This window comes from Schistocerca piceifrons, chromosome 2, assembly GCF_021461385.2.
Source record: "Schistocerca piceifrons isolate TAMUIC-IGC-003096 chromosome 2, iqSchPice1.1, whole genome shotgun sequence".
NCBI classification, from domain to species: domain Eukaryota; kingdom Metazoa; phylum Arthropoda; class Insecta; order Orthoptera; family Acrididae; genus Schistocerca; species Schistocerca piceifrons.
Window position 1 is genome coordinate 483,462,163 of NC_060139.1, and position 22,847 is coordinate 483,485,009.

The following is a 22,847-nucleotide window of genomic DNA, read 5'->3' on the forward strand; positions in this document are numbered from 1 at the left end:
TCTCTCTCTCTCTCTTTTGGAATTCCCTTGATGTACGTTCATTTATAATTAAGAGTTTCATGTTTGTTACTAATGTCAATATGGTGTATACAAATCTAGTAGCATCTCTCATAGTATCAACAGCTTCATGCTGGAGATTAAATATTGTTGCAAGATGTTTACGCATACCTCCTACTCCATCATATGCACCTTTTCCATGACCTTTTGCTGAAAATATCCCTTTTTTTGTCTTAATTCCTGACCAAGCTCATTAAGCTGGAAGCAGTTTTTAAAATGAGATGCTGCACCGTCAGTCACATACAAATGTATATGAAATGCATGGCCTCTGATGCCATGTCATCAATTATCATGCTGACAGCGTGACATGCATGTGCACTGGCATGACTGAGATCATCACTGACAATAGCAAAACAGTGTGATGTTCCCAGGAAGTGAGCAACACATGTGAATATTGATACCTGTGATGTGTGCCAGCGATAACTTTGAATTTCGTTCTGTAAAGCAACAGACAAGTTCTCAGCAAAGTTGAAACGAGGAACTAATGTGGCAGTATTCTGGGATGTAGCTGATTTTACTTTTGCTATGGCTGTCTCTGAATCGTCTGGATATGATGGTGAGCTATTCCTTTTATGACCCAATGCCTAACCTCTGTATCAAACTTGTCTGGCTCTACTGTCTTCTTCAACAACTCTCCTCCCTCCCACAATGCATATATTATGTTATTGTCAGCATCCTGAAGGTGTAATGCTTCAACAGTCATCACTTCAGTATCATGACACATTGCACCCTCCTGCAACCAACATTTATCTTGTGTCTCTAGACATATACACAAAAGCATAGTGTCCATCTGTGTACATCTTTCTCGTGACACTGCTTATGGCAAAGCAAACAAGTTTCAAATTAGAGCAGTAAATACATGTGCATACTTCCTTCACTGACTGGCATTCTACCCATTTTGGTTGTAAGGAGGAGAATTTTGTGAGACCAATTTTTAAATTCGGGTTCTCTTTTTTCCATTAGGAGATACGCTTCTCTTATTGATCTTGTTATAGATCTTTTTAACTTTTTTACCATTTTCACTAACAGAGATAACATCAGCCCGGTTAGGACTTCGCTGCTGCAATCTTTGTCATCATTTGGGTAATATTGCAGAGCAACAGTAAGCATATCATCTTGCAACAGATGCCCACAGTATGAATCTGGGCATGCCCAAATACCTTTCTCATTCTTTATTTTACGAGCTTTTGAAATCAAATAGCATGTGGAAGTGGGTATGTATTTCTGTATCTCCTGCTTAGAGTAGCTACCTGGTATCAGTGTCCGTAACTGTACTTTAGCAAGACCCATCTTGGGCACAAAACTATGTTGTGGTTACTTTTCTGGGGACTGCACCAAAGAGCAAATTATGTGCTCCCGTCCTACCAATTGTTTGAGTGTTCAGGGCTCCAGATCACAGAAAGTAAAGCAACATCTGCAATAGTTACCTTCTGAGCTGCCTTACATTCACTTTATTACCCTCAGGCAAACACATTGCTCATGTATGGTTTCCTTTACTATTAAGAGAGGAATTAAAGATCAAAGGTAACAGATGCTAATTCTTCTGTTCAGAGACAAAGCAGCCTTTCTGCATATCAGTAAAAAAGTGTTAAACTTACATCTTAGTACAGAATTTAGAAAGGAAGTGAACAGTCTAAAGAAAAGCCATTGCCAGATGAAGGGACAAATTCGTGAGACATGCTGAGACACATCCAATAACTGTAAACTTGAGAATGAAAGAAATAGTTAAGAGAAAATAATACAGAGCTAGGAAGAACTTAATATACGTAAAATATGATGGAAGGACATTGGGTGTAGGAGAGCTCCAAACTGAAAAAAATTAGCAGAAGATAGGTGTAGTTGAAGCACTGCATCAAACCAGTTGAAAAAGTTGAATGAAGAATGAAGATTACACTTCAACGTCCTGTCACTCAGAGAATACATTAGCTTCAACAGGAGGAAGAAAAACTACAGAATTTCAAAGGAACCATTCCAGCATTTGGCTTAGGCAAGTTAGGGAAACTATGAAAAACCTAAATAAGAATAATTATATGGGGATTTGAACAGCTTTCTTCCTAAATGAGAGTCCAGTTTTCTAACCACTGTCATCTCACTCAGTTTGTGACTGATCACAATAAACAAAACAGTGGCTTCATAGTGATTTCAACTGCAATCTAACATTAAATTATTCCAAATGATCCTAAAATATTGATAAGATTATTCATTCTATCATAATTTTTCAACATTTGATTTAATCAGGGAGACAAAACAACAGTAGTGCCAGCCACCTGTTACCCACACTGTAACTAAGTTTATAGGCCTAGTGCAGTTTGTGTTCCAAGGCATGCAGTAAAGTTTGGAATGGACCTCCATTAAAGTAAAGAGGTTTTATCTGGACTTCATCTTACAAAGAAAGCCAGAGAAACTGACAGCAACACAGCCCACACTGCCATTTCTATCACTCTTTTGACAGATACATGTGTGTCACAATTGTATTACTACATAACAAATGTACAACAGCTGTTCACTAAAGAATGGTCATAACATTTTTATTGTCATAATTTCTCATGCTAGAATTTAATCTTAGGATATTTCGTTTGTTTAATGCATACAGAACATGCTATATTAGTTTCATTGTTGGCACTCCTGGTTCACACCTGTGAGAGGCACACAAATTGAGACATATTGCAACCATGGTGGCGAGGTGTGATGAACAATATGCGACTTTGAAACTCTGCTTTTGTCTCAACTAAGCTTCAGCTGAGGTCTACGCAGTGTTGCAGGAGGCCTATGGAGAATCTGTTCTTCCCTAGAGCACAGCTCAAAGATGGTTTAAAATGTTTAAAGACGGGAGACAACCAATTTCATAGGAAGTTGGACCCAGTGTTCCAGTCACTGCTCTTACGGAATAAAACAACACTGCAGGTGTTACTGTGCGAGAGGATCGATGAATAATCTTGCTAACACATTCTGGAGCACAGAAAATTCAACAGTATGCCACCCACAAGTTGGCAAAGATAATTTACACCTAAAACATGTTTGTCCTTGGTGGGTTCCAAGACTGCTAATTCCCAAACGAAAGGACATTCGCTTGTAGGTCTGCATGCAGTTGAAGGTATGTTAGAGGAAAATCCAGAGTTTCTTTCAAAGGTAATCACTGCTGATGAAACATGGCTACTTCATTTTAATCCTGAGAGCGAACAGCAAAGCTCAGCATGGGAATCTCCATCACCAACTTACAAAAAGGCAAAACAGGACTGCTTCTGCTGGGAAGTTATAGTCATTTTTTGATATTCATGGAACGGTTTATCATTATGTTCTACCTGCACAAACCATAAAATGAGCGATACTACAGGATTGTTCTGAAAAGTTTGGAAGTTCACATCAAGTGCAAAAGACCACATATCTGTGAAATAGGTGGATGCTGCACCATGAAAACGTGTGGCCACATATTGCAAATATTATTCCTAAATGTCTTACAAAAATCAATGTGAATTGCACTCCTCACCCTCTCTATACTTCGGATTTGGACCAATGTAACTTTTTCCTATTCCTTAATCTGAGAGAAATGCTTTCATGGGAGGTGTTTTCCATCATCACTCTTTATTGAATAGCCCTCATGAAATTTAACAAACGAAAGCTGTGTCTTAATACGTGCCTTTATTGTTTGACTATTACTTTACTCGACATTTAATTGCAAACAAGTAATATGTGGATAATATATTTCCCATGTGATACTAAAGAAGAGAAACATTCCATAACTTTTTTAAAAAAAAAGGCCAGGTTATTGTCAGGTCTAATGGTGTCACAAAACAACTAAAATCAACCAACAAGCATGCCAAGTCAAGTTTTACTTACTTCCACTACTGCTTCATCTTCTTCTTCCTCCTCCTCTTCTTCTTCAATTTCTGGATGATCTGGAGGTGCTTTGGCTTTGGGCACCTGATTGGTTTCTTGTGAGTCCTTCAGTGGAATTTCTTCCTCATCTTCTTCAAAATCTTCAAATTCTGCAAACTCATTATCTTCAACTTCATCTCTGAGATGTGCAGCTACCCACATGTGAGTTGCAATAAGAAATATGTGAATTATAATTACATATGGCTTCATTATCCACTGCAACATTCAGAAAAAAGTGATCATTGGCATTATGTTAAATAATAATATATAACACAATTAATGATATGGATTTTACTTATATGAGTATAGCCTACCATTAAATAACACTCAAAACAAGCATCTTCCAGAAACTGAGTGGAAATATCTATTATTTCACAGTGAGCATACCACAACAGATTCCAATGTCAAATCCACAAATTCCCATTCACCTACGTCTATACTCTGCAAACTGCTGTGAAGTGCACGGCAATTGGATACATCCCACTGTACAAGTTATTAGTGCATTTTCCCCTATTCCATACACATGTGGGAAGAATGATTATTTAAATTCCTCTGAGCTTGTTGTAATTAATCTTACCCCTATAATCTCTATGGGAGCAATGTGTAGGGTGTTGTAGTATGTTCCTAGAGTCATCATTTAAATCCAGTTCTTGAAATTTTGTTAGTACGCTTTCTTAGATGTTCAGTTCTTTCAACATCTCAGGGACACTCTACCGCTTGTCAAACAAACCTGTGACACCCCCGCTGCCCTCCTCTGTATACATTCAGTACCCCTTGCCGGTCCTATTTGGTGTGGGTCCCACAGACTAGAGCAGTATTCTAGGATGCCTCACATGAGTGATTTTTAAGTAATTTCCTTTGTAGCTGGACTGCATTTCCCTAGTATTCTACCAATAAACCACAGTATGCTACCTGCTTCACCCATGACTGAACATATGTGATCATTACACTTAATGTCCCTACTAAATGTTACACCCAGGCATTTGTATGAGTTTACAGATTCCAACTGTGATGCACTAATATTGTATTCACAGGCTAATACGTTTTTTTTTGTAAATGGTATAATTTCACATTTTGGACATTTCAAGCAAGCTGACAATCACTGCATAACTTTAAAATCTTATAGAATATTTGTATAGCTTCATGCAGAATGTATTTCACTGTAGATAACTAAATTGTCTGTGAAATGTTACTATAAATATTGTCCGCTAGATCATTAACATTGTGTAATTGATAGTAAACATAATTTACTCAAGCTGAGGGATATCTTTGTGGGGAAGAAATATCAATGGTCTGATCATGAACCAACACTACATACAGCACAGTGAGACAATGCCTGTAAACCATTTGATCAAAAAGCTTCTTCTTGAGTCACATAAAGATTGCTAGACACAAACAGCTTCTACTGTATTCAGGGATAATATAGTTACAGAATCTTAGGATGATACAAAGGCCAGTCAAGTAAAAAGTGGAATTAACTAATATCAATTGGGATATCGGCCTAGTAGGATTATTAGAAATAAGTAAAACATAATTAAAATCAGGACATGCATTCTATACCCAAGAAACAAAGCAAACAAGAAACTCAGGAATACACTTTATTGTGAATAAAAAAGTTAAAAAGAGTTTATAGATATTGAAGGAATTTGCCAACACAATATCAAGCCTCGTTTGGAAAAGAAATGAAAGATTTTTAATACATAGAAACTATTCAAGTCTTTGCCTTAACATATCCACATTCTGAAGAAAAGGTGCAAGTCCATCACAAAGAGTTACAGAAACCGACAGGCAGGAAATCTCAGTACAAAATAATAGGTGGTTACAAATTAAATGCAAATATGTGACAAAATTAAAGAGCAAGTCTTCAGTGGGAAACTTTAAGATATGGCAAATATCGTATGTCAGTAGAAACTGACAAGAATGATAATACATTTGTTCTAAACACTTTCTTTCAGAAGAAAACAAATATAAAATGGATTCTGGAAAAGACAGAATCAAACTAAAATTTAAACTAACTTTATGAATGGCATCATAGTCCTAGGCCACCTTAGAATTTGTAAGTAATCACAGACTAGTGAGAAGCACAGTGAAAAACAGGTGCACAGCTCAAAAGAAACATATTATTCCGGCATGAAATCAGTGATGCAGGTACAAGAATTTATTTCAGAAAAGAGGAGGTACGCAAGTTTAAATTAACCCTTTCCAGCCCAGTGATGCCATATGGCATTATCATATTTAACTTTTTCCCAAGGCCAAACTATTTGTCCAAAGATTATAAACAAGTGTACAGGGCTTTCTAAAGTTCATTGTTCTTAGGTTGGCTACCGCGAATTCGCTAAAACAGAGAGCACCAGGCTACAATGCCTTGACAAAAGTATTGTTGCATGGTGTCTACAGTACAGTGCATCCAGCTGGACTTTCAAAATATTATATCAAGGTAAAGGAAGCAAACTAATATAAAAGTTGCACTAATAAATTATTGTTGAAAGTGTAAATTAACTAGTAAACACTCTGAAAATAATGCTAGTTATGGTAATTTTCTGCTTGGAAGTCACAAACATGTGTGATTCCATTTGGCATCATTGGGCATTTGTTATGTTACCAACTGTAGTACATGCAATAACTTCGACTAAAGTTTACCATAATGTGTAACTCTAATATTTTCAAGTTTCTTTTGAAGCTTTATTATACTAACTAATATTAATATGTTAAAATTTTTAATGATATAATTTACCAGTTTTTTAGCTGCTTTAGTAAAAAATTTCTGGCTTGTTTACCAGATGATTCACAATCATAAATCATTATCAGAAGAAGAAATATTGCTGCTTCTCGAAGGTGATTTATCTGATTTTGACCTTGATACGTCTGGAGGAAGAGATTGAAAATGCTCGGCAGCAGCACCCTACTACACTGGATATACAGTTTCTTCAAGGAATGGACCTTGATGTGGTTGGAATTCTGGACCCTCAAGCCAATGATGATGATGATGTTCCCTTAGCTTCAAGATTACTTGCTGAGCCAAACCTTGCACCAAGTCATTCAGCTCAGAAAATTCAGTGTGATACACACCGGGATCTTCGGTGGAGAATGAAGGACATTGAAGAAGTGGACACATCATGTAATGCAGTTTTTTCTGAACCTCCAGGAAATGAACTGAGACCTTTGCAGTATTTCAGAACAATGTGTAGTGATGACATTATCCAGAACCTAGTCGAGCAATCTAATCTATACTGCACACAGAAAACAGGTGCATCTTTAGATACAAATTTTCGTGAAATAGCAGGTGTTGTGAAAATGCCTAGTTACAGAATGTACTGGGCAGAGGCTACAAGATTCTCTCCAATAGCTGACTCAATGCCTAGAAATAGGTTTGATAAGCTAAGAAATTATTTACATGTGAATGACAACACTAAAATGAAACAAAGAGAGGACCCTGATTATGACAAGCTGTTCAAGGTGAGACCATTTGTTGACAAAATCAAACAAGGTTTTTCAATTATTGAACCTGAGGAATATCATTCAGTGGATGAATTAATCATTCCTTTCAAAGGTCATTCATCCCTGAAACAGTATGTAAAAAGCAAACTACACAAGTGGGGTATAAAAGTTTTTGCCCATGCTGGTTCTAGTGGAATTGTGTACAATTTTGAAATATACTGAGTGAAAGGAACTGTACATAATGATACTGGTCTTGGTATAAGTGGTGATATTGTGATAAGGCTTGTGGAAGGTCTGCCAAAATATAAAAATTTTAAAGTGTTTACAGACAATTGGTTCACCTCTTACAATCTTATTTCTGCCCTGAAAAACTATGGCATTTTGGCTGTTGGAACTGTTAGATCCACAAGACTTCAAGGCTGCAATCTAAAACCAGACAGTGAGCTGAAAAAGCAGGGACGAGGATAATACGATTACCGAACTGAAACAGAAAGAAACATCATAGCGCTGAAGTGGTATGATAACAAGTCTGTCGTTCTTGCATCATCATACAAAGGAGTAAGTCCAGTAGAACCAGTGAGACGTTGGTCAGTGGGAGAATGAAAATATATTGATGTTCCAAGGCCAGACATTGTTAAAGAATATAACCGTTCAACGGGAGGAGTTGATCTGCACGACATGCTGGTTGCTTTGTATAGGAGTAATATTGGTGTGAAAAGATTTTATCCAAGGATCGTATTCCACCTCCTTGACATGTGTGTTGTGAATGTGTGGCTCCTAAACTGCCGACATTGCAGACAAAGAGGAATTACGAAACACATGTCTATGTTGATTTTTCGGTCTGATGTAGCTCATGGACTACTACCAAAAGCAGGAGACATTTTGGTAAGAAGACGAGGACGGCCATCAGATGACAGTCCATCGCCTACAGTTGTGAAGAAACGAGCCCCATTGGTTCCCAGCCCAGTTGATGATGTAAGGTATGACATTGGACACTGGCCACAGCATGTAGAAAACAAACAGAGATGTAAATTGTGCATTACAGCATATTCTCGAACGAAATGCATCAAATGTAATAAACCTCTTTGCTTTACCAAAGACAGGAACTGTTTCTTAAATTTTCATGTAAAGTAACAATCATGATGTAAAAAACATAAAATTGTCCTGAAGTGCAAGTTGCATTATTGTATGTACTAATTTTTCTTTACTAAACGCATCAAATTGTGTAATTAAAATATTCATTCAAGTTCCATTACCAAGCACTGTGACATCCCAACCACCTGACTGAAGGAAACAAATCCTGCCCAATGTTGCCATATGGAGTCATCCCAAATTTCCCTCCAAAAACAAAAAATAACAAAATTTCTTATAAATATGTATTTTTCCAATCATTATGTAGGGAAATACGCGAAAAAATATTTTTTCCCACAAGTAAATAAAAGTTAGGCTGGAAAGGGTTAAACAGCAATTTCAGCATCTTAGTATACTGAAGAACATAATATTCGCACAAACAAAGTTGACACTCGGTGCTGTGGCTGATGGGAGTGACTGTAAATAGGAAATGCCGTTACGGTCGCTCCAATCAGCCGCCGTGCAAAGTGTCAACTTTCTGTGTGTGTGTGTGTGTGTGTGTGTGTGTGTGTGTGTGTGTGTGTAGTATACATTGATGGTACAACTAATATAAGACTTCATTAGAAGAAAAGTGATAGAGAAATATCAATAACTACCAGCCTGTTTCACTGCTGACATTTTCCAAAACTTTTGAGAAGATGATGAATTCCAGAATAGTATTTCACCTTATAAACAATAATATCCTGAGTAAATCATAGTATTGCTTTCAGAAGTGTTGCTCTACTGAAATGCCATTTACATGTTCACTCACCAGATTTCACAAGCATTAAATAACAAAATTTCGTATTTTCTGCAACCTATCTAAGGCCTTTGAATGTGTGAATTACAGTATTCTCCAAGGTAAATTAAAGTATTATGGGGTTGATGGGTATAGCCAAACAATGGATAATGTAATACCTAACCAAAAGAATGCAGAAAGTTGTACTCAGTAATTCAACCAATGTAGGCCAGGGACATAATTCTTACTGGGGAGAAATCATGTATGGGGATCCACAAGGCCCAATCGTAGTCCATTATTGTTCCTCATACGTGTACACGATCTGCTGTCTAATATAAAACAAGCAGAATTAGTTCTTTTTGCTGATGATGTAAGTATTTAATCAATCCAAGTATACATACAGAAACTGAAGAACAGAAGAAATTGTAAACGAAGTTCTTAAAAGTATCACTGACTGAATGGTCTCATCCTCAATTTTAAAAAGACACAACATGTTCAGTTCTGCACATCTAGGGACACTACATCAATGTTATAACACAGGGCACGGAAATATTAAATAGAATGGAAACTTCAAAATTCTTAGGTGTCCATAACGGGATTTTAAAATTGGTAAAAAGGACATTTTGGAAATCCTGAAACAAGTTAGTTTCACTAAATTTGCACTTACAATCATTGCAAATCTTGGGGAGAGACAGATCAGTAAGTTGACATACTTTGAACATTTTTCATTCAGTAATGTTATATGGAATAATGTTCTGGTGTAATTCATCTTTATGAAAGGAAGTCCTCATTGCACAAAAACACGTTGTAAGGATAATATGTGGTGCTCATCCATGGTCATCTTGTAGAGACCTGTTTAAGGAGTTGGGCATTCTGACTACTGCTTCACAGCATATTTAGACCCTTACAGTGTTTGTTGTAAATAATCCACAACAACTCAAAAGGAATAATGATGTACATAATTACAATACCAGAAAGAAAACTGACATTCATTACTCTGCATCAAGGTTGTTTTTAGCACAAAAAAGGGATACACAAAGCTGCAACAAAAATTTTTGATCACTTACCAAGTGATATAAAATGTCTGAAAGACTGCAAAGTAAAATTTGAAAACAAACTGAGAAAGTTTCTGCTTCACAACTCCTATTCCACAGAACAATTTCCAACACTGTAATGTTTAAAAGGTGGTGGGCAGGACTTACTAACCCACAACATCTGCACACCTTCTTTCCCTTTTTTGGGAAAAAACTTCATTGTTCAGAATGTAACCATATGTGCAAATTAATTTGCGGTGTGAATGCAAAATGACTTGTTCTATCCTGCAAAATTACCTATGGAACGTGAAACTAACTAACTACTGAACTAAGAAGAGTCAGGTATGATAATTCCTTAACACATAACTGATCTCAATAGTTAAACAGAAATTACCACATTCTCAAACTGAAAAAAAGAATGTGTATTAGTGGAACATATCTGAACAAACTGACAGTCTGTTTACCACTATTTTTGATAAAATTAGACAATGAATGGAATAACTTATTACCACTTGTTAACTTTGACGTCCTACAACATGGGTTTTTGTATTGGGGGGGGGGGGGGGGGGGGGGGAGGGGGCGGCTCGAGGTGACAACTGTATGGGCAGGAAAAGAAATAAACATAAGACTTAAGACATGAAGAGTCTTTTCGGCACACTAAATAGAGGTATGAATTAAATAAGCTTCCAGCACACCTGAAAAAGAAAGTTTAACAATTGGCATGTATTAGCAGCTTTGATTCACGGCAGAGAGGTAAGGACTTCTACTGTAAAACCCATTCAAAAACCGAGGAGAGCTAAATAGAGAGATATGGGTTGGGAATTACTAGGATACACAAAACTGACATTTTTGCATATGTTCCACTAACAAAAATCTCAGCAATAACTACCAAACTAAGTGGACAAAGGAAACAATTTGGCATTACCTTGTTCAATGAATCACATTAGATTCATTTCCAACAAGTTGTGGAAACAATGAAAAACACAAAATGGTGTGGCTGTACTAAGATCCAAAAGATCATTTTCCAATTTTAAGTGTAACAGTTTAGTCACGGCATAGTCATATTTACTGATGTAAAAGGAGATATGAGGATTTTGTGATAGTTAAATAATGAAAACAAAGATGCCCTGAGTCACTAGGCAAAGTTGAATGGGTGCTCTCAAAGGGAGTGTTAATAGATTTTGTGGAAAATCAACCTTTAAGCAACACAATTAATCTAAGTACCACATTCAAAATTTTAAATTAAATATGCATACGTAACAGATCTCAACAGAAACAAGTGATATATGGGGCATCCTGATATATTAAAACAGTGTGGGCCAACTACCTGTAATCTGAAATGTAGATATGTACTTTTTGAGGTAATGCAGTACCACCGAGCTATATGAACACTTCTGACACAACTACAGCAGCTCTCAACTGCATCTCTCCTCCCAAAGTGTATCCAGCACATCAAATAGCTGAAGCTCTAGACCTATATGGCTATAAAATGTACTTGCGAGATACTAGACACAAACGTCTGAGTACAGTCATGTGACATCCTTGGATGACTTTGTAAAATACCATTCTTTGCACAATACACTTCTTCAAAACCAGACAGTTAAAGACTCCTCGTACATAAACAAAAAAATATACAATTCAACATACCTACCCTTACGACATACAGTGTGATCGTAAGATGTAGAATACGAAAGATTTCATCACCTTTAAATATTATCCCCCCCCGTCCCCCCCTCAACCATGGAACCTGCCATTGATGGCCAGGCTTGCATGCCTTAGCGATACAGATAGCCGTACTGTAGGTGCACCCGCAATGAACGGTTATTGAGAGGCCACACAAAAGTGTGGCTCCTGAAGACGAATAGCAGCCTTTTCAGTAGTTTCAGGGCAACGGTCTGAATGATTGACTGATCTGACCTCGTAACATCAACCGTAATGGCTGAGCTGTGCTGGAACTGCAAACGGCTGAAAGCAAGGGGACACTACAGCCATAACTTTTCCCGATGGAATGCAGCTCTTCTGCATGGTCATATGATGATGGCAACCTCTTGGGTAAAATATTCCACAGGAAAAATGGTCCCCCATTCAGATCTCTGGGCAGGGACTACTTAGGAAGATGTCATTAACAGCAGAAACAAAATTGTTGTTCTGCAGATTGGAGTGTGGAATGTCAGAGCCCTTATTCAGGCAGGTATGTTAGAAAATTTAAAAAGGGACATGGATGGTTAAAGTTAGATATAGTGGGAATTAGTGAAGTTTGGTGGCAGGAGGAACAAGACATTTGGTCAGGTGACTATAGGGTTATAAATACAAAATCCAATAAGCGTAATGCAGGAGTAGGTTTAATAATGAATAGAATAATAGGAACACAGATAAGCTACTATGAACAGCGTAGTGAACGCATTATTGTAGCCAAGATAGACATGAAGCCCATGTCTACCACAGCAGTACAAGTTTATACGCGAACTAGCTCTGCAGATGATGAAGAGATTGAAGAAATGTATGATGCGATAAAAGCACTTATTCAGATAGTTAAGGGAGACTGGAGACTGGACTGGAATTCGACAGTAGGAAAAGGAGTAAGTGAATATGGACTGCGGGTGAGAAATGAAAGAGGAAGCTGCCTGGTAGAATTTTGCACAGAGCATAACTTAATAATAGCTAACACTTGGTGTAAGAATCATGAAAGAAGATTGCATACGTAGATGAGGCCCGGAGGCACTGGAAGGTTTCAGATAGATTATGTAATGGTAAGACAGATTTAAGAACCAGGTTTTAAATTGTAAGACATTTCCAGGGGCAGATGTGGACTCCGACCACAATTTATTTGTTATGAACTGTAGAGTAAAACTAAAAAAACTGCAAAAAGGTATGAATTTAAGGAAATAGGACCTAGATGAATGGAAAGAACCAGAGGCTGTAGAGTGTTTCAGAAAAAGCATTAGGGAACGATTGACAAGAACAGGGGAAAGAGATACAGTAGAAGAAGAATGGATAGCTTTGAGAGATGAAATAGGGAAAGCAGCAGAGGATCAAGTAGGTAAAAAGACGAGGGCTAGTAGAAATTCTTGGGTAACAGAAGAGATGCTGAATTTAATTGATGAATTGAGAAAATATAAAAATGCAGTAAACAAAGCAGGCAAAAAGGAATACAAATGTCTCAAAAATGAGATCAACAGGAAGTGCAAAATGGCTAAGCATGGCTGGCTAGAGGACAAATGTAAGGATGTAGAGGCATATCACTAGGGGCAAGATTAGATACTTCCTACAGGAAAATTAAAAAGACCTATGGAGGAAAGAAAACCACATGTATGAATATCAAGAGTTCAGATGGAAAACCAGTCCTAAGCAAAGAAGGGAAAGCAGAATGGTGGAAGGAGTTATAGAGGGTCTGTACAAGGGCATTGTACTTGAGGGCAATATTATAGATATGGAAGAGGACGTAGATGAAGATGAAAAGGAAGATATGATATTGTGTGAAGAATTTGACAGAGCACTGAAAGACCTAAGTCGAAAGAAGGCCATGGGAGTAGACAACATTCCACCAGAACTGCTGACAGCCTTGGGAGAACCACCCATGACAAAACACTTCCATCTGGAGAGGGGCTGTTACATGAGAACATGGATACAAATCTTAAAAATATTTTTATTACAAATCTGATTATCAGTTCTGTTAGCTGAAACACAGTTTTTTTAATTTGAAGCTTCATATTCATGTTAAGAAGTACTGGAACTGGACAAATGGCTTTACAGCTTGTCTTAAATTTCGGCTTCTAGACCCTCTAAGAAATTAGTTTTCAAAAGTACTACAATGATGCATTGTAAAGCAATTTATTAACGGAATACATCGGAAAAACTTTACAAGTATCTAAGGGCAGCCCATTTCGACAGCTTATATTGATTTTATTTAATTAGTACAGTTCCCAAGTTGGTTTATTTTTTATTGTTATCTCCTGTCATTCCATTACTGAAAAAAGCCTGAAATTTTGTTTTTCAGGATCAATACAGTTTTATAGACTCCTGAAAATAGACATGCAAATACAGATTTATGAGACAGATAAAAGTATCACAGCAGAGAAAAAAAATGTTCATTATAGACAATATTTTATAGTGGTAATGGAATGACACATTTGCGGTAACGGAATGACAATAATTTTATAACTGAATTTGACTGACATTCCTTAAGAAGTTGTATGTCAAATACATTTATATGTTGGCTATACTGCAATTTAGTATGTTGGATATACTATTAGTAAAAATTGGAGGGAAAATGGGGAAGTTCTACAAACCAAGAATGTTCTTTTCAGAGAGAAGAAACTTACATTCAGTGAGTCTGAAGAGTAAACACTGATAGGTGAGTTAATAAGCTTCCTTAGTAAAGATTACAATGAAATGACTAAATGGCTGCATGCCACATATAGAATGGAGTTAATTATTTTGATAAACAGTATTTATTCTTCTATAACCTATGTTTTCTCTGGGAAGCAATAACAATGCCAAATTATAAGGCAGGCTCAATATTGTCTATAGTAAAAGAAGTTACTGACTTCCTATGTACTAGCAGTTATCTTTAAAGGTCACTACATATTATGCCTAAATAATAGAGACATTTTAATATAGTGTGTTGAATAGAATTTTTTTTTTGAAAATAGATATTAGCTTATTTCTAGCAATTACACTGTTTCCACAATACTTATCAAACAAGATATTTCATTTTTACAGTGTTATCATGCTCCTCACATCAGGTGAGGAAATGAGAGAATACTGGAAACAGCGTTACGTGATGAGATTAAGGGGAAAGACAGGTAAGGGAAAAAACAGCAAAGTTTAACTGTTGCTCAACTTAAGAAATAACGAGAAAAAGAGAAACTTAATCAAAGAAAATTCAGAAATAAAGTTAGAGCCCAGCAGTGATAGTGATGCTTACGTCACCTACCCCAACAGTCCATATAAATCTCCCGCTTCATTAACGAAAGCAGTTAAACATGTAGAAACTTGTTTACCTAGATGTTCAAGAAGGTGCAAGAAAGTTGTCTTGGAATTAGCTGCCTAAATCCAGGCACAGAAGAAGCTGTTGATACTTATTATGTTTGAGATGATATTTAATGCCAAACTCCTGGGATGAAAGATTATGTGATAATGAAGGATAAGGAAAGTGGAAAAACCAAAGTCCAGAATAGGTACATGATCATGACCTTGAAAGAAGCCCATGCTATATATCAAGAGGAATTCCCTGACATGTCCATAAAATTGTCCAAGCTCTGCACATCAAGACCAAGTTTCTGTGCACCTTACAAGATACACCGCACAACGTGTGTCTCTGCCATTACCATGAGAACGTAAAGCTACTTTTGAAAGTTATAAATGAGGTTGTTCCACAAGTGAAAACCATTTTTTCCGCCTTCAGTAGCACAATAGCTTGCAATCAAGAGAAAGAAGTTTGCATGATGTCAAACTGTGAAAAGTGAGCAAATGTATCTTTGAAAGAAAAGTATTCTTTGGCTGAGAACTTAATGAAGAAGCTGATCAAATGGACCCGATGGCAAACAGTGAACCTGTGAAATGAACCTGCGAATCACTCTGAAAAAGTTTCATGCTACTGTTGGTCAGAGTCTTGATGCTCTTTTAAACATGCTACCCCAATTCTCACAACATACATTTAATAAAAGACAACACTCAAAACTTTTTGAAAGCAAAAATAATTCTGCTAACAAGAAGAGCACCTCAGTGCAAGTAGATTTTGCAGAAAATTATACTGTTCACCTGTAGAATAAAGTCCAGAGTGCTCATTGGTCAAAACCACAAATCACTTTGATTACAGCATATGTTGGGACTCACAAAATGATGCATATTCTTGTGCTGTTGTTAGTGATGAACTTGATCACAATAAATATTCATTGCACGCTTTCCTAAGTTAAGATTGTAGAGCACATTATGTCCACGAACCCAGAGGTAGAATCTGTCACATTCATGAGTGATGGTGCAGCCAGTCAATTTAAGCAGTGTTTCCTGTTTGCCAACTTGACATTTTTACGAGAACACTATGAAACAAATATTTCATGGAACTTCTTTGTCACGTCACATGGATTGGTGGAACTGTAAAGCTTGCAGTCTGGAATGTCTGCAAAACTGGCAAACACATACTATCTGGTGCTGAGGACTTTGCAAAAATTGCATGTGAAAGATGTTGTGGCATAAACATTTTTATATCTCTGCCCTGCAAATTGCAGAGAATAAAGAGGAATTAGATCAAACATGGATAGGAATAATTTCAATAGAGGTGACCAAAACCATCCTTGCTGTTAAACCTGTTGTTGTTGTTGTGGTCTTCAGTCCTGAGACTGGTTTGATGCAGCTCTCCATGCTACTCTATCCTGGGCAAGCTTCTTCATCTCCCAGTACTTACTGCAACCTACATCCTTCTGAATCTGCTTAGTGTATTCATCTCTCAGTCTCCCTCTACGATTTTTGCCCTCCAATGCTAAATTTGTGATCCCTTCATGCCTCGGGACATGTCCTACCAACCGATCCCTTCTTCTGGTCAAGTTGTGCCACAAACTCCTCTTCTCCCCAATTCTATTCAATACCTCCTCATTAGTTATGTGATCTACCCATCTAATCTTCAGCATTCTTCTGTAGCACCACATTTCGAAAGCTTCTATTCTCTTCTTGTCCAAACTAGTTATCGTCCATGTTTCACTTCCATACATGGCTACACTCCATACGAATACTTTCAGAAATGACTTCCTGACACTTAAATCAATACTGGATGTTAACAAATTTCCCTTCTTCAGAAACGCTTTCCTTGCCATTGCCAGCCTACATTTTATATCCTCTCTACTTCGACCATCATCAGTTATTTTGCTCCCCAAATAGCAAAACTCCTATACTACTTTAAGTGCCTCATTTCCTAATCTAATTCCCTCAGCATCACTCGACTTAATTAGACTACATTCCATTATCCTTGTTTTGCTTTTGTTGATGTTCATCTTATATCCTCCTTTCAAGACACTGTCCATTCCGTTCAACTGCTCTTCCAAGTCCTTTGCTGTCTCTGACAAAATTACAATGTCATCGACGAACCTCATAGTTTTTCTATCTTCTCCATGGATTTTAATTCAGAATTTTTCTTTTGTTTCCTTTACTGCTTGCTCAGTATACAGACTGAATAATATCGGGGAGAGGCTACAACCCTGTCTCACTCCCTTCCCGACCACTGCTTCCCTTTCATGCCCTTCAAGTCTTATAACTGCCATCTGGTTTCTGTACAAATTGTAAATAGCCTTTCGCTCCCTGTATTTTACTCCTACCACCTTTAGAATTTGAAAAAGAGTATTCCAGTCAACATTGACAAAAGCCTTCTCTAAGTCTACAAACGCTAGAAACGTAGGTTTGCTTTTCCTTAATCTATTTTCTAAGATAAGTCGTAGGGCCAATATTGCCTCACGTGTTCCAACATTTCTACGGAATCCAAACTGATCTTCCCTGAGGTCGGCTTCTACCAGTTTTTCTATTCGTCTGTAAAGAATTCGCATTAGTATTTTGCAGCTGTGACTTATTAAACTGATAGTTCGGACATTTTCACATTCATCAGCACCTGCTTTCTTTGGGATTGCAATTATGTTGTTCTTAAAGTCTGAGGGTATTTCGCCTTTCTCATACATCTTGCTCACCATATGGTAGAGTTTTGTCAGGACTGGCTCTCCCAAGGCTGTCAGTAGTTCCAATGGAATGTTGTCTACTCCAGGGGCCTTGTTTCGACTCAGGTCTTTCAGTGCTCTGTCAAACTCTTCACGCAGTATCATATCTCCCATTTCATCTTCATCTACATCCTCTTCCATTTCCATAATATTGTCCTCAAGTACATCGCCCTTGTATAGACCCTCTATATACTCCTTCCACCTTTCTGCTTTCCCTTCTTTGCTTAGAACTGGGTTTCCATCTGAGCTCTTTTCTCCAAAGGTCTAATTTTCCTGTAGGCAGTATCTATCTTACCCCTAGTGAGATGAGCTTCTACATCCTTACATTTGTCCTCAAGCCATCCCTGCTTAGCCATTTTGCACTTCCTGTCGATCTCATTTTTGAGATGTTTGTATTCCTTTTTGCCTGCTTCATTTACTGCATTTTTATATTTTCTTCTTTCATCAATTAAATTCAATATTTCTTCTGTTACCCAAGGATTTCTACTTGCCCTCGTCTTTTTACCTACTTGATCCTCTGCTGCCTTCACTACTACATCCCTCAGAGCTACCCATTCTTCTTCTACTGAATTTCTTTCCCCAATTCCTGTCAATTGTTCCCGTATACTCTCCCTAAACTCTGTACAATCTCTGTTTTAGTCAGTTTATCCAGGTCCCATCTCCTTAAATTACCACCTTTTTGTAGTTTCTTCACTTTGAATCTACAGTTCATAACCAATAGATTGTGGTCAGAGTCCACATCTGCCCCTGGAAATGTCTTATAATTTAAAATCTGGTTCCTAAATCTCTGTCTTAGCATTATATAATCTATCTGATACCTTTTAGTATCTCCAGGATTCTTCCATGTATACAACCTTCTTTTATGATTCTTGAACCAAGTGTTAGCTATGATTAAGTTATGCTCTGTGCAAAATTCTACCAGACGGCTTCCTCTTTCATTTCTTACCCCCAATCCATATTCACCTACTATGTTTCCTTCTCTCCCTTTTCCTACTCTCGAATTCCAGTCACCCATGACTATTAAATTTTCGTCTCCCTTCACTACCTGAATAATTTCTTTTATCTCATGATACATTTCATCAATTTCTTCATCATCTGCAGAGCCAGTTGGCATATAAACTTGTACTACTGTAGTAGGCGTGGGCTTCGTGTCTATCTTGGCCACAATAATGCGTTCACTATGCTGTTTGTAGTAGCTTACCCGCATTCCCACTTTTTTACTCATTATTAAACCTACTCCTGCATTACCTCTATTCAATTTTGTATTTATAACCCTGTATTCACCTGACCAAAACTCTTGTTCCTCCTGCCACCGAACTTCACTAATTCCCACTATATCTAACTTTAACCTATCCATTTCCCTTTTTAAATTTTCTAACCTACCTCCCCGATTAAGGGAACTGACATTCCGCTCTCCGATCTGCAGAACGCCAGTTTTCTTTCTCCTGGTAACGATGTCCTCTTGAGTAGTCCCCACCCGGAGATCCGAATGGGGGACTATTCTACCTCCAGAATATTTTACCCAAGAGGACGCCATCATCATTTAACCATACAGTAAAACTGCATGCCCTCGGGAAAAATTACGGCTGTAGTTTCCCCTTGCTTTCAGCCGTTCGCAGTACCAGCACAGCAAGGCCGTTTTGGTTCGTGTTACATGGCCAGATCAGTCAATCATCCAGACTGTTGCCCCTGCAACTACTGAAAAGGCTGCTGCCCCTCTTCAGAAACCACACATTTGTCTGGCCTCTCAACAGATACCTCTCTGTTGTGGTTGCACCTATGGTACGGCCATCTGTATCGCTGAGGCACGAAAGCCTACCCACCAACGGCAAGGTCCATGGTTCATGGGGGGGGGGGGGGGGGGGGGTGCTGTTAAACCTATCATTCCATATATTACTGAGTACCAGCATTACTCGCTATCTCCCCAGAGGATTGTGCACAATTTCAAAAAGCGATCTTCAACCAAAGAAAATTCACAAGGCCTGATCAACGATATGGCCTTGCATCGAGGTGATTTTGCTCTGGTTTCGTATGCTGGAAGAAACATATCAAAATTTTTTGTGGGGTAGGTGATTTACATTGAAGATAGTTACAAAATTTCTTTTCTTAGAAAGAATGATGCAAATGGAAATATATTTACACTTCCCGCAAACGAATATAAATGTTGGATAGAAAAAGACCAAATTGTAGAGAAACTAGCTGCACCTACTATAGACCAGAGGAATAAGTACCATTTTCCCTACCCATTCAGCAGAGCAGAATAAAACTTGTAATTTTCAAGTGAAAGTGTCATTCCATTATTATTGACTGTCATTCCATTAACAGCGATTTTTTTTATTGTGTTAGTAAAATATTAGTTTCGTGCATTTATCTTCTATGCCATTTCGTTTCCCTTTATCCTCTTCACAATATAATTTTCGTGAATTTTTATAGGGAATGGACATGTTGAACTATTGTTGCATTATAAATGATAAAAATATGCATCCCTGAATTATATCATTCCACTACAGAAAGTTTCTTTTACGTGAGTCTCTTTATATGAACAAAACTTAAACTATTAAATTAAATAAATTGTGTTCCTTTGGTTTTGTATAAAATACAATATTAAATTTTTTTGTCTTTTATCATGGTTTTTGGTCTTTTCTATGCTTAAGTGCAGAAACAATCACTGAGTGTCATTCTGTTACTCATGGAACTACCCTGAGCAAGATGTATGAGACAGGCAAAATACCCTCACATTTCAAGAAGAATGTAATAATTCCAATCGCAAAGAAAGCAGGTATTGACAGGTGTGAAAATCACTGAACTATCAGTTTAATAAGTTATGTTTACAAAATCGTAACAGGAAATCTTTGCAGACAAATGGAAAAACTGGTAGAAGCCAACCTCAGGGAAGATAAGTTTGGCTTCCGTAGAAATGTGGAACACCCGAGGCAATACTGGTCCTATGACTTAGATAAGATAGGTTAAGGAGAGTCAAACCTATGTTTCTAGCATTTGCAGACTTAGAAAAAGCTTTTGACAATGCTGACTGGAATACTCTCTTTCAAATTCTGAATGTGGCAGGGGTAAAATACAGGGAGCAAAACGCTATTACAATTTGTACAGAAACCAGATGACAGTTATAAGAGTCGAGGGGCACGAAAAAGAAGCAGTGGTTAGAGGGGAGTGAGACAGGGTTGTAGCCTATCCCTGATGTTATCCAACTGTATACTGAGTAAGCAGTAATGGAAACAAAAGAAAAATTTGGAATAGGAATTTAAATCCATGGAGAAGAAATAAAAACTTTGATGTTTTCAAACAACATTGTAATTCTGTCAGAGACAGCAGAGACCTGGAAGAGCAGATGAAAGGAATGGGCAGTATCTTCAAAGGAGGATATAAGATGAACATCAACAAAAGCAAAACGAGGATAATGGAATGTAGTCGAATTAAATCAGGTGATGCTGAGGGAATTAGATTAGGAAATGAGACATTTAAAGTAGTAAATGAGTTTTGCTGTTTAGGAAGCTAAATAACTGATGACTGTTGAAGTAGGGAGGATATAAAATGTAGACCAGCTATGGCAGGGCAAGCGTTTTTCAAAACATGGTTCAAATGGCTCTGAGCACTATGGGACTTAACATATGTGGTCATCAGTCTCCTAGAACTTAGAACTACTTAAACGTAACTAACAGAAGGACATCACACACATCCATGCCCGAGGCAGGATTCGAACCTGCAACCGTAGCGCAAGCGTTTTTCAAGAAGAGAAATTTGCTAATATCAAGTACAGATTTAAGTGACAGGAAGTCCTTCGTGAAAATATTTGTATGGAGTGTAGCCATGTATGGGAGTGAAACATAGACGATAAATAGTTTAAACAATAAGAGAATGCACGGTTTCGAAATGTGGCGCTGCAGAAAAATGCTGATTAGAAGGGTAGATCACGTACCTAACGAGGAACTGGGGGAAAGAGGAATTTGTGACACAACTTCCCTGGAATAAGGGTTCGGTTGGTACGGCACGTTCTGACGAATCAAGGAATCACCAATTTAGCCCTGGAGGGAAGCGTGGTGGGTAAAAGTTGTAGAGGGAGACCAAGAGATGAATACACTAAGCAGATTCAGAAGGCTGTAGGTTGCAGTAGGAGATGAAGAGACTTGCACAGGATAGAGTAGCATGGACAGTTACATCAAACCATTCTCTGGACTGAAGACAACAACAATAACACAAAGTTTGTTTAAAGGAAATGTGTTTTCATAACAAAGGTTGTGTAGATCTATAACTACACAATACCGATATCACCGGTTTTTTAACGAGGTTATGAGAAGGTTACACATTGCCGTTTACCTTCTAAATTTTGTGAGGTTGCGAACTCCAACTGCAAAAACTACACTCGTTCAATCCGATGACTTATTTCCTGCGCAACTTCTGCGGATTATGAAAACCTACAAGTTCTTAAGACTTAATTCAATTTGTGTCGCGGTAGGAGTACATCAATCATACGTTAAGCGGCAGACCGAATTTCCTATAACAATTTTTAAGTCTCAACATCAAAAGTTTGGGCCGATAAAACAATTCACATGGTATGTAAACACTGAATCACCTGACCACTACATGCAGCCTAATTTGCTACAAACAATTTGAAGGGGAAATATGTGATACACTTATACTGATGATCTTTGAGAGAGTAATAAACGTACAAAGATATTGACCGAGCAATGCATTCACTTCATGCTTTTACTGGCACATGTAATAGTTTGGAAAAATAAAGTTAATAGACAGCTGAAAATGCCATCAAACTTTGCTTTCAAACTCAACCTTAAAAAATTTAATTTTAATAATTTAGGTAACAGACAAACTATTTAAAAAAACGTTGTCAATACAAATGTATAAAAGCACCTTTCATAC

At 37.5% G+C, this 22,847-nt stretch overlaps 1 protein-coding gene across 3 annotated transcripts in view; it reads right to left on the minus strand.

The window, feature by feature from the left end:
- The window catches only part of LOC124776280 (PAT complex subunit CCDC47), a 76,461-nt gene extending 53,853 nt beyond the window's left edge, over nucleotides 1-22,608 (minus strand). The window contains exons 1-2 of one of the 3 annotated variants that reach the window (XM_047251184.1): nucleotides 4,248-4,579; nucleotides 3,895-4,149 (exon numbers count right to left, since the gene is read on the minus strand). In XM_047251184.1, coding sequence (XP_047107140.1) covers nucleotides 3,895-4,149; nucleotides 4,248-4,250 — 258 coding nt within the window. In that variant the 5' untranslated portion in view covers nucleotides 4,251-4,579. Of the gene's footprint in view, nucleotides 1-3,894; nucleotides 4,150-4,247; nucleotides 4,582-22,286 lie in introns of those variants that run through there. The other 2 variants (XM_047251185.1, XM_047251183.1) reach the window with 2 other exon arrangements.
- Between the last annotated feature and the right edge of the window lie 239 nt (nucleotides 22,609-22,847).